This window comes from Podarcis filfolensis, assembly GCF_964270895.1.
Source record: "Podarcis filfolensis genome assembly, chromosome: 8".
In the NCBI taxonomy this organism is placed as follows: Eukaryota; Metazoa; Chordata; class Lepidosauria; order Squamata; family Lacertidae; genus Podarcis; species Podarcis filfolensis.
In genome coordinates, this window is record NC_139611.1 from 4630367 (window position 1) to 4643165 (window position 12799).

At 48.3% G+C, this 12799-nt stretch overlaps 1 protein-coding gene across 1 annotated transcript in view; it reads left to right on the top strand.

Moving 5' to 3' along the window:
* The first annotated feature begins 488 nt into the window (after positions 1-488).
* The window catches only part of TGFA (transforming growth factor alpha), a 48174-nt gene continuing 35863 nt past the window's right edge, over positions 489-12799 (top strand). The window contains exon 1 of the mRNA XM_083629749.1: positions 489-860. Coding sequence (XP_083485875.1) covers positions 818-860 — 43 coding nt within the window. The 5' untranslated portion in view covers positions 489-817. The remainder of the gene's footprint in view (positions 861-12799) is intronic.

A 12799-nucleotide genomic window follows, 5' to 3' on the forward strand; every position in this document is an offset into this window, starting at 1 on the left:
AATCATTTTAAAGCAGTTTAAAGTTTTTTAAAAAAAATCATTAGGGGAAAATACATTTACTACAGTTAGAGCATCATTCGGGGGCAAGAATTCTAAACCAAACTTTTTTAAAAAAGGATTTTTATTGTGTTGCAAATATAAAAGGCACTTTTTATCACATACAAGAGTGGAAGTACTGTACAAAAAAAAAAGTTGCAATTCGAAACTTTTCCATGAAACTTTCCCCTGGTTTTCATTCCGACGAGGGAAAATGAGCTTTCCCCCCGCCCCCTGCTGCCCAAAAGAAACGAAATGAGGCATTCAAGCGGTGCTTTCCCGCAGCGCGACCACCTCCGGGCGGGTCGCGGGGACGGACTTCCAGCTGTTCCGACGTGCAGCCTCTCCCTGGCGGCTGCCCGTCGCCGCCTAGCGCCCGCGGGGCGCTTCTGCAGGGCGTCCCGGGGGCCGGAGCCGCCACCCCGCCCGGGGGGCGTGGGAGGGAGGCCGGCGCAGCGCCAGGAGGAGGGGCGGACGCTGCTCGCCGCCTCGGCCACTCGGGGCCGCGCAGCGCACCTGGAAGGAGCCGCGCCGAGAGGAGCGCACCGACGCCCTTGCTCGCCTGCGCGTCCGACGGCCCGGGAAGGCGCTCGCTGCTGCTCCGCCCGCCGCAGGTGCATCGCTGCCTCCCGCTCGCCCTCCGAAGGGGCTCCACGCCCGCCCCGCCGGGAATGCTCGACGCCGCCGCCGGGGGCCGAGGGCTGGCTAGCTGAGTCCACCGACGCCGCTGCTGCCGCCGCCGCTCCCCCTCCTCCTCCTCCTCCTCGGCTGGCCGGGCAAGATGGTCGGCGCGGCGGCCGCCGAGGTGGCCCTCCTCACCCTCGGTAAGTGGCCCCCTCCCGTCCGGGCGCGGCTCCGTCTCCCCTTCCCAACTGAGCCTTTGCTCGCCAGGAAAACCACCCGGGAACCCTCGCGAGTCAACTTACCTGGGATGGGATGGAAGAAGCGGCGAGTGTCGCGCGTCCCGTCGAGCTGGCGCGCGGAGTCTTGGGGTCTCTGGCCGCGGCTTTCCAAAAGGCTCCCCTCCTTCGCAGACCCGCTTTCCCCCCCTCCAGAAGAGTAGATGGGAGGCTGTGCCGTGTAGTGGTTAGAGAGAGGCGGGCTAGAAGCTGGGAGAGGCCAGGGTTCGAACCCCCCACTTGGCCGTGAGCTCCCTGGCTGCCCTTGGGCCAGTCACTTGCTGCCTCTCAGCCCAGCCTACCTCACAGGGCTGTTGTGGTGGTCAAATGAGGTGGGGGAGGACCACGCACACCACGCTGAGCTTCTTGAAGGACAAAGGTGGGATAGAAATGCAATAAATGAAATTTTATTTAACCAAGAGGAAAACAGTGAAAGGAGGAGAAGGCAGCAAGCCGCCTCACAGAGGACTACCTGCTTGAAAGTACATAGTGGCTGCTGAGAGCTACCTGCTTTAGAATACATACAAGGCTTTCTAAGTAATCCATCTCTGCTCAGGACTTCACCACGGACTGATAAAGCAAAGCAATCGGATTATCTGTCCCCTCTCTCTTCCTTCTCTGCTTCCCTGCCGCCTCCGCCCCCCCCCCCCCATTTTGGGGGTATTTTCTTCTCTCTGCTGCCTGCTGTTCCTCCTCCCCTTTCCTTACTAGATTTGCTTTGGTGGCTGAACAGTAGAAACTGGAGGCATTTAGACCCTCCATGGTATTTTCTGTCTTATTGTAAACAGTTTTTTAAAAAGGGGGTGGCAAATAAATGCCTTTTAGGATGACTTTGCTTACCTGTGAATGTCCTCCTTTTAATTACACGGCAAAAGCAGCCTGAACGCACAATATGGACTGGGGCTGTTTTTGTTCCGAGCGATTAGCAATCTTTTTGAAATGTGAAATAGCCAGATAATTACAGAGATGCTGCTTTGGAGAATTTAACAAACGGCACTTTTTAAAAACACTGATGGGTTTTTGCTGCTAGGTGTGAGCTTGTGCTGTTGTGGGATTTGCTGTGGTGTAAAGAAGGCTGACTTGGGTCCAAACTCCTGTATGGGCATTAAGGTTATGTAACTTGTAATAAATTAAACCGAATAAGCAATATTCCAGCTTCTCCCAGAAGCTCAGATCAGCAGGGAGCAGTTTCCCCCCTCTCTCTGCGCACTCTCAGAAAAACTAGCAAGTGTTGCAGTTAAGAAGTTTGTTCTTTGGACTGAATCCTGCTAAGGATCAACTGCGGAAATAATAGGTTAAAATGAGACTGATAAAAGCCGGGCAGTCAAGTGGGGGAGGAGAAGGGCCCCTTGGGGTCTGGCTTCATGTGTGACACCGACCTGTTTGGGTTTGGAAAGGGGCCCTGAGAGCCACAGGTGAAGTTTCGGGAAAGAAGGAGGCACCTGGCCTATAGAAGCGCAAGTGGGTTTTAGCAAAGGATTAAAAGTTCAGCTATTATCTTCTCAGGTTAGAGGCATTGTAGTGTTAGTGTTCGGTTGTTATATCTCTGGCTTCCAGTTACCAGGAGCTTGGATAGTTTTCGGTTATGAGACACCAGACGCAGGAGATACCTTCTGGATCGAAAGGCTAGACACTTTACTCTGTGGCTTTATCGTAATTCTTTCCCGGGTTCAAGACATCTCCCTTGCTCCCAGTTCCTGTTTTTTGAAATCTTAACAGCTCAGTGTTATGAATGAAGGTTGTTTAATCAGGCATATGCTTAAATAATCTCCTGGTGATCTTCCTTTTCATCAGTCAGTTTTTCACCCATGTATGTAAGTCAGAGGCCACCTTCCTTAAAACACTGGCTCTCAAATCTTTCCACAGCAGCCTGACTATCATGGAATCCCTAAACCCTACGGGAGAACCTGGGTCGTGTTCTAGGTCAGCCTTCTCCAACCTGGTGCCCTCCAGATGTTTTGAACTGCAGTCCTCGTGCTGCTTGGGGTTGATAGGAGTTTTGGTCCAAAACATCAGGCGGGTGCTAGGCTGGGGAAGGCTTTTCTAGGGTGCATACTTGGCACATGTGGAATAAGTCTTGGCACTGGCCAAAAAGCTATGGAGAGGGTACCCCCCTATTGCATCCAGTGCTCCCCTTGAAGCTACATGTTGGGCCACTCTGCCTTTCAGGAACCCTTGACGTGCTGTTGCAGATCTTCTCATCAAGGAACCGCAGGATTTCCCCAGTGAAGAACTTGAAAATTGCCTTAAGGATCTTGCAACACAAATACACCAAGAGCTGAGTGCTCGAGGTGGTGTCATCCCTGACCATGGTGCTCTAGATTAATATGTCAAAAATGACTGGTCCTTGCCCCAAGGAGCTTCCTTGAAATCATAGTGCATGCTTCCACAATACAGAACTATCCAGATTGCTCATTTCCTAAGTGCTGCTGAATTAAGTGGGAATTGCTTCTGAGTAAACATGTTTAGGATTAGGTTGCAGAATTGAAGCTGTGATTAATAGGCTTCAGGGTGTGTGTCCCGGGGGTGGGGGTTGTCTTGTTTATCTGTGGCTGGTGTGTAAAGACAGAGCAAATTCAGGGGCGGCAGGGTTCTGAATGGTGGCTCATAAAACTAGTCAGTTTCTCTTGCAGGCAGTTCACACATGCATGCCCTGCTGATTCCTGTACCATCAGGTGGTTAATTGCATGTGTGAATGTGTAATCGTGGACAGATGCTGAAGGTGGAGCTTTAATTGTGCTTCGCAATAGTATTGTCAAGCACACCATTTTCAAAAGAGTCAGTTCAAACACTGAGCAGCAAGAAATCAAGTCTTGAATGATTACTCATGTAAAGAATATGGGCCCTATCCACTAGGAAAAGGCAGAGGGGCTGTGTCCTGGTTGCATATGTTTGAGGGAAAACTGAAAAAGAAAAGCTATACTTGATTAAAGTGAAATTGACTTAGGTTGGAACAGGACTGGATCTTGAATCAAGAATCTTTGGGGCATTTCAAGAGAACGTGTGCATATGACCCCTACCCCAATCCTGCCAGTCTAGTCTCTTGTGTTTTGATGACTGGAAGTAGAACGTGTAAAGAGACACAACCAAAATGTACTTGAGGTGATGCAGAAACGCATTCCCAGGCATTGTATCAGAAAGGGTCAATTCACAAATGCTCCTCTTGCTCAACTGATGTTGCAGCCTTGCTTGATGAACCTCATCAGTGGCGGTTTCCCTTCTGGGGGCCCCAAAGAATGCAAGAGACATACATTTTGTTGCAGCTTTGTTTTTATTTCAAAAGTTGGACATATCCTGCCTGGTGCTCTCCAAATGTTTTGGACTACGAGTCCCATCAGCCTCTGTGCTGACTGGGGCTGATGGAAGTTGTAGTCCGAAACATCTGGAAGGTGTCAGGTTGGAGAAGACTATAGGACTATAGCTATAGCATAGCTATAGGACTATAGTCTATAGCATGTCTTTAACTTGGGTGAAAGCCAAAGGTATACAGGTGTAAACTATGCTGGCAAGTGCTCCATTCCCATGTTCTCATGGAACATGCTTCCAACTTTTGCTTATTCAACACAAAAATCTGAAGGGAGAATCTTCATCTTCAGCCACTTCTTTGCTTGGCTCCAATTTCAGCATGATGTCTCTTAAGTGCATGTTTTGTCATGATAACTGGAATTGCCACATATACCCTAATATTTGGGTTTAGTGAGAGCAAGGCTGCTTCTGGAAGCCAGTTCTGGAGTGAGGATTCCTGCTCACCTCAAGCCATTCCCTGCCTGCTTAAGAGGGATCTATCTTGCAGCGCTGGAATAGTCAGATGTAACTAAAGGCTGTTTGATGGGACGCGGGTGGCGCTGTGGTCTAAACCCTTGAGCCTCTTGGGCTTACTGATCAGAAGGTTGGCGGTTCGAATCCCTGCAATGGGTTGAGCTCCCATTGCTCTGTCCCAGCTCCTGCCAACCTAGCAGTTCAAAAGCACACCAGTGCAAGTAGATAAATAGGTACCACTCTGGCGGGAAGGTAAACGGCATTTCCGTGCATTCTGGTTTCCGTCATGGTGTTCTGTTGCGCCAGAAGCAGTTTACTCGTGACCTGGAAAGCTGCTTGTGGACAAACGCCGGCTCCCTTGGCCTAAAAGTGAGATGAGTGCTGCACCTCATAGTCGCCTTTGACTGGACTTCACCGTCCAGGAGTCCTTTACCTTTAAAGGCTGTTTGGTACACTAGCACAGTAACTAACTAAGATGCGCCCTCAAGGTGTACCATACCTAATTTTTACAGTTCTAGGTATCGATGAGCTCTGGTAAGGGAACTGAAATTGTGCTGCAGCTTCTAACTATCTGACCTGGATACGGACACAGTATGTAGTGTCCTTCAGGGGCCCTTGTGACTTTAGCTGTCTTCCGAAGTGAGTGTGATTAAGGTCACTTGATGCCACATTTGGGTTGTATTCTTGCAGCTTCAGTAAAGCAAAAGCAGAGGAGTGTCACATAATCTCTGCAGGCAGTTGTAGCCCAAGGCAAAACACGGTGTACACCAACCAACCCCAGGCCAGCATTATCAGTTGATTTGTAGATTAGACTGTTGCAAAAGCCTTATTCAGTTTATTTGCCCTGCCCTGTCACTACTCTGTATTGAAAGTTGTGAATCGGTCCCAGACATACCTGTGCAGGTTCAAGGGCCAAGAGTTCAGAGTGAATTTAAATCAAAGGATTTGCACGAAAAGGGCTTCCCTCACTTGCGGGGGGACTGGAAGTTCCCCAGGAAAACAGTAGCTGAGGCCAGGAGACAAGGACATCCTATTCCTTTTTTTTCCTGGCAAAAATGAGAGGAGGGAGTCAAAATTAGTATCGTACTAATGAGACCAGAAATAGCAATTTGGTTTAAGTTTCACAATAGGATTGTTTATTTTCATTAAAAGCTAAAAGAGGCACAATGGTTGGCAAATAACATCTGGATAAAATGTCGGCTCTGAAATCGAGCGATGGATCAAAGCGCCCAGAAGTTTCTGCTGAGCGTTCCTGCATGGGAAGCGGAACCACCACATTTTAATGAACATCTTGAGAGACCAGGGGGCCGAATCAGCTGAGCTGTTCAGCAAACTTGAGTGTAGCAGGCACGGCCTGGGTGTTGTTGACTAAATTTTTGGGAAGCAGAGACTGGCATAGTCTGGACTTCATAAGTCCTAAACCCTGTTTTGCTGCTGAACTGCTCCCCCCTTTTCTTGTTCAGATTGTTTTTATTAAATATTTTATTGGGTTGCAAAAGTTTCTGTTTTCCATTCATAGAATCCTTTCTACAGATCAGTTATATTTGATGTGAGACAGTACAGTTGTACCTTGGTTGTTGAACGCCTTGCGACCCGAACGTTTTTGAACAGCACAAACCCGGAAGTGAGTGTTCTGGTTTGCGAACATTCTTTGGAACCCAAACATCTGATGTGGGTTCTGATTGGCTGCACGAACTTCCTGCAGCCAATCAGAAGCTGCGTCTTGTTACCAAACATTTTGGAAGTCGAACGGACTTCCGGAATAGATTCCGTTTTACTTATGAGGTACAACTGTATAATGTTATACATGGTTTAAGGTTGGGGAAGAAGAGAGGTGGGGAATGAGAGCTGCAGTATCATCCTCCCAGCCATGGCCTAGGGCTGGTGGGGGTTGCGTTCCAAAACAGCTGAAAGCACCATGTTGGGAAAGGCTGCACTACTGCCTTGGAAACTGGATTATTTATTTTACAAGCTTTATATGCTGCTTTATTGTAATACAACCTTAAAGCGGTTTACAAAACCAATAAAACTATCAGTAAAAAACAATTAAAAACAACTATTTAAAGCACTGATTTTTAAAAAAAAAATCAATGACAAACTAAAAACCGGATTAAAACACATATCAACCTTCTATATGTCTGGATACCCAAACAGAAAATGTTTGGGACAGGTGCCAAGAAGAGTATGGTGAATATACCTGCCTCATGTCAAGAGGCAGGGAGTTCCAGAGTGTAGGTGCTGCCACACTAAAAGACTGAGTTCTTACAACTGCGGAACAGGTATTGTGGGCACCTGTAGTAGTGCCACTTCCGTGAATCAAAGTGGTCAAGTGGGCATATATGGGGTAAGATGAGAACAATACACCTGTTAATATACTGTCAGGGTCTTGCTCCTGTTGCCAATTGTGCCGCAACATCCTGCACTAACTGCAGCTTCCAGATCAGGCTCAAGGGAAGCCCCACATAGAGTGCATTGCAGTAGCCCAGTCTTGAGGCAACCATGGCATGAATGACTGTGGCCAAACCCTCCCAGTCGAGGGACAGTCACAGCCATAGCTGTCAACTTTCAGATTTGAAAATATGGGATCAGCAGCCTCTCCTGTCCCGGGGACAGTCTACGGGATATCTAACAATCCAGGATAGCAGTGGGAAGCAGCGGGAAACGGTGCTAGAATAAGGGAATTTCCTGCAAAAAAGGGGAAGGTTGACCGCTATGGTCATAGCTGCTGTACCAGTTTCTGCTAGTAGAAGGTGCTTCTAAGTTCTAACCACTTCCTGGGCCTCCAGAGACAGAATTGCATCTCCAGAACGCAAACCTGCTCTTTTGAGGGTAGGCACTTGACCAGTTTTTCTGACATGGGAACCACTCACCCGCAGTGGCCTCTGTGTTGCCAGGATTCAAGCTCAGCTTGTCATGGCGTCTCCCAGCTCAGATGTTACCAAGCCGACTGCCGTCAACGTACAGATGGCACCCCTCCCCCAAACTCCTAATAGCTGCTCCCAGCAGCTTCTTGTAGATACTGACTGGCATTGGAGCTAAGAGAGTGCCCTGAGGCACTTTGTCACACCTCTTCCTTTTCAAGCTGCTCTCCTGGCTAGGAATCCTGAAGCCTGCAAAGGGTGTCCTCTGTAGTACATTGAGCCCACCAGTTAACCTGACCTTGGTCTGTTGCAGGCGTGTGTGTTTCACCCTGGCAATATCGATTCACACTGGGGAGCTGACCAGGTATTGTTACAGCAGAGCAGAATGAGAGGTTGAAGCAGAACTTGTTCTGCAAAAGCTCCTGTAGACATAATGTTGCTTAAGACATAATGCCCACCTCCAGGAAGAAGTGTCATCTATGGACTACATGGACTTCACTTAGACTATGAAACTCGCTCCCACAGGAGGCAGTGCTGGCCCCCAAACTAGATGGCTTTAAAAGAGGATTAGACAAATCCATGGAAGAGGAGAAGGTTGGCTATTCTGTGCCTCCAGCAAACCAGTTGCTGGAAACCACAGGAGGTTCTCAGGTCCCGCTTGAAGCATCTGGCTGGCTACTGTGGGAACAGGATGCTGGTCTAGATGGGCCATGTTGGCCTGATCCAGCAGGCTCTTTTGTAGTGGTGTTGGAATACAAAATCACACACAAGGGCACAGTTCTCTTTAATAACCTGCATATAATTCTGGACCCTTGTGTGGTGTTATCCTCTTGGAATCGAGTAACTTACTTGGCGAGAGGAACGTTCCTGGAGTCTTCCCCGTTGTGAAAACTGCAATCAGGGCCTTGAAATGTTTTTGAGGTGTGTATTAGCTTGGGAAGATATTCGAAACAGGACCTTATTGGGAAGGCTGTCTGTTACCTGCTGCTCAGAGCATTCTTCAGTACCAAAACAATCATTTTTGTGCTCTCTGGTTCTTTGTAAACCTTGCTGAAAAGTATGCAATGGCAATGATACTTGTCCACTGTGTTGCAATCTTCCAGTTGTGTGCCTCTCAGCACTTTGTGCTTTGTGCATTGGGCCTGGACCTGGGAGAACGGGGTCCCAATCCCCAGTCCACCATGGCGATCACTGCGTCACCTGGGGCCAGGCACGGCCTCTCAGCCTAACCTCCTTTGCAGGGTTGTTGTGAGGATAAAAAGGGGGAGAAGGAGAACCACTTTGAGCAGGCCACGTCAAGCTCTTTGGATGAAAGAACATGGAATATTCATCTACTAGCTTTTTTTTTTTATAAAAAAAAACCCTTTGATACCACATATAGCACCAAACGAGGTGGGCAAGTGATCTTTATCACCCTTGAACCACCTTTTTATTCAGGTCTGGATTTTCCTTTTTCAGAATAGTATTTGAGGAGCAGAGTCTGTTAGTGACCAGGAACACTTTCAGTGTTGCCTCAAGAGATGCTTAGATGAACATGGAACGATTCCTGAGTGCATTAGCTGAGTGTCTGGTTTGTTTTTTACGAACGGCGTCTCTAATTGTCCGTGTGTGCTGATGATCGCTTTGGCTTTTAATGAGGCCAGCCTAACTGCATGAGGAACCCCACTGGCTGCTTGGGGTGCAGAGGTATTTTTAGGGGGTGCCACTGATCATAGCAAGCTGCCTTATCCACCTCACTATTGTCCAAACTGACTGGCTGTGGCTCAGCAGGGCTTCTGGCTGGAGTCTCTGTCAGCCCACCTGGAGATGCCAGGAACTGAACCTTCTGCATGCCAAGCAGGTGCACTGAGCTACAGCCCTTCCCCACATGAAGTAACACATAGCCCTAGGACACATGTCCCAGAATTTCCAGCTGTATTTCCAGCATATACTTGGGGGCAGCAAGTTATCTCAGAGTCGCTGGATTTAATTGTTTGTTCATTTGATCTCTTAAAATATCCATGTGATAGTTCTGAGAAACGGGCAAGGAGGAAAATGGAGCAATTGAAAATTGTTGTTAGATTCTTTTTTTAAGGTTTCTAGAGCAGTGTTTGCTTGCAGCTGAGGTTTTGTATACAGTGGTACCTTGGTTGTCAAACTTAATCCGTTCCAGGAGTCTGTTTGACTCCCGGAACGGTTTGGAAACCAAGGCACAGCTTCCGATTGGCTGCAGGAGCTTCCTGCACTCAAGCAGAAGCCGCGGAAGTCGCGTTGGATGTTCGGGTTCCAAAAAACGTTCGCAAACTGGAACACTTACTTCCAGGTTTGCAGCATTCGGGAGCCAAAACGTCCGAGTACCAAGACGTTTGATAACCAAAGTACGACTGTGTTTTGAAGAACAAGTGGTGAGTCTCTTTTAATTTACATTTCCCTTATTGAATTTATACCCACTGCTGCCTTTTACCCAAGCACACAGTTTACACACAACTTTCTAGCTAAAATCAGGGCTGATTATTGTGGGTTTCCAAACTGTGCCCTTCTTTGCTGCATGGAAGGGTTGTGACATGTTTGTGTGAGACTTTCCTAGGAAAAGGAGGCTGAAATCCTGTTGCATTGCTACATTTTCCTCTTGCTCGCTTTTCTGTTCCCAGCCGATCCAGGGAGAGGAGCAGCTCCACCCTTCACAGCCGGGTTTCTCTTGGCACACAATGCTCTCTCATGCCACCGAAACTTGTCAGTTTTGCTAGTTGAGTAAAGAGACTTTCAGGTGCATTTGGGAGCTTAAGATGCCAACTGGCCATGTGTGAAGTGAGAAGGCACAGCCAGTTCCTTACAGATTGCAGCTCCTCTTGAACTGCATTTCTCCCTTGGTAGGCAGTATTATTATAGTATAAAACCATCTGTTATATCTGTTTATTATATATACAGGGCAGCTTCCCCTGACGACCCTTAGAGAAGAGCAACTCCCATCAACCTCAGCCACAACGGCTGACGGGGGCTGCAGTCCCAAACACCCAGCGGGCACTGAGGTGGTGGGAGAGATTGTGAGCCCCACCATCTGCAGGTGACTGGGATGTAGCCCAGGGGTTCCCAAAGCGAGTGATCCCTCCCACTGGGGGGCAGTGGGGTTACCTAGGGGGGCACTGAGAGGCAAGGGGATGCAGGGGGCACTGGAGATGTGAATGACTATCAGACTTTGAAAAGTTGATATCGCTGGATCAAGTTCATCAGCTTTGTTGCATTAATTAAACTAAACAGGTTTAATTGGGGTTTGAATAGATGTTGAATTGTTGCTCTCTCTCAGGCAGCGCTGGGGATGAGTTTATGGAACCTTCAGTTTTTGAACCACTGATTTAGCCATTCTTAAACTTTTGCAGTGACTTTGCCTCTTTGGCGCTTCCCTTCATCATTCCTCTGCTGTCTGTCTAGCCATCTGACTTGAGAATATAATACACTTCTAGTTCAGGGGTCAATTTTTTTCAGCAGGAGCTGGTCCGCTCAGACCTTGTGGGGGGCTGGACTATTTTAATTTTTTTGGTGGGGGGAATGAACAAATTCCTGTGCCCCACAAATAACCCAGAGATGCATTTTAAATAAAAGGTCACATTCAACTCATGTAAAAACACGCTGATTCCTAGACTGCGGGCTGGATTTAGAAGGCGATTGGGCCGGATCCGGCCCCCGGGCCTTAGTTTGCCTACCCATGATCTACTTGAACCCTTTGCCTTCTTGGTGGTGGTCTCATGGTATATTTGGGTGCATCTTGGTCTTCTGAATAGTCTAATCAGGATTTGCGTCCCATGGCAACACATGGAGACCTCGCTGTGGGAAAAACAAACCATCTAGTGACTTTACTCTTTTGTTTCCCTCTGGGAGGCCAGAGTTGTTGGGGGGTGGGGATGGAGGTGACTTTGAGAAGCTCACCTTGGCTGTGGCATACTTTTGGGAAATGCTACCAGACTCTGCATTTTTCCATCCCTGTGGGAACCCCAGGTAATGTTCAGAAAGGCTGCTGGTATAGTTTTGTAGAAAGAGGATGAACTGGAGAATACCCCTTTCCCCCAATTCACACCTCCCTTCTATCACCAATTCACTTGCTAGCCTGCTCCTCACTCAGTTTAGTAGGAGGCTCAAGCTGAACTACCTTAAAAGGCTCTTTTTTGGTTCTTAGGCTGGTATGGTGATCACATTGCTGTTACAGACCATCTCTGATCAGGCCATGGCCCTGTAGTGCCCTCTTCTCCCACTAGATGCCCTCCAGATGTTTTGGACTTCAGCTTCCACCAGCCCCTGCCAACATGACCATGCAATGCTCACACTGGTGGGAGCCCAACTGGGGCTGGAGGGAGTTGTAGTACAAAACATCTGGAGGGTACCTGGTTGGCTCTCATATATTAATGCAGAAGGTTCACACTGTAGGTCACACACTGGCTTCAGAACATTCTGGACTTCATAGTTCATCTTCTCTCTGCCACTTGCATCAATGAAACTAGAATGACCGTATACTGCTCCTGAAGCAGAAAATTTTGCTGCCTTGAGGGGAAAAAAGAGGAACACATTGTATTGTTCATTGCTCATTTTTTGCCTCCCAAAATTGCTTAAGCAAAGCCCAGGGGTTTTTTTCCCAGGGCAAGGGCTGGGGGTGGGGGTGGTGTGTATACACACACCCTCTTCCGAAGAACTTGGGAAGGGCCTCTTTTCTTTCAGCTGCAAATGTTTTGCCTTGACATCCCACAGAATCGCTTTGCATTGACTTGGTCTGCTCCTACTCATTGTGCTTTTCCTAATTTGACTTTGCAAATTGCTTGCACAATCGCTCAGTGCTGTGCTTGTTTTGTAGAATCGTGGTCGTATGGCACAGTCACGTGGGTCCTCGACTAAAAAGATGGACCCTTGAATTTTTTGAGAGAGAGGAAGGTGTGTTGGTGCCCTTTCCCCTTTAGGCAGAATCCCCAGGGTTTGGTCCCATTCCTATACCTAACTGTGGAGCTCTCTCCCATGGGTGGCAGTCATGGTCGCCAGCCTGGATGGCTTTAAAAGAGCATTGGACAAAGACATGTAGGAGAGGAATAGTGATGGTTACTAGCCATGATGACTAGCTGGTGGGAACCACAGGAGGGGAGAGGTCTCGAATCCTGCTTGTGGATTTCCCTCAAGCATCTGGTCAGCCACGGTGAGAAAAGGATGCATTGGCCTGATGCAGCAGGCTCTTTGTATGTTCTTGTGTTCATTCCCCTGTCCCACCCCACCAGCCCTTCTTGGTCC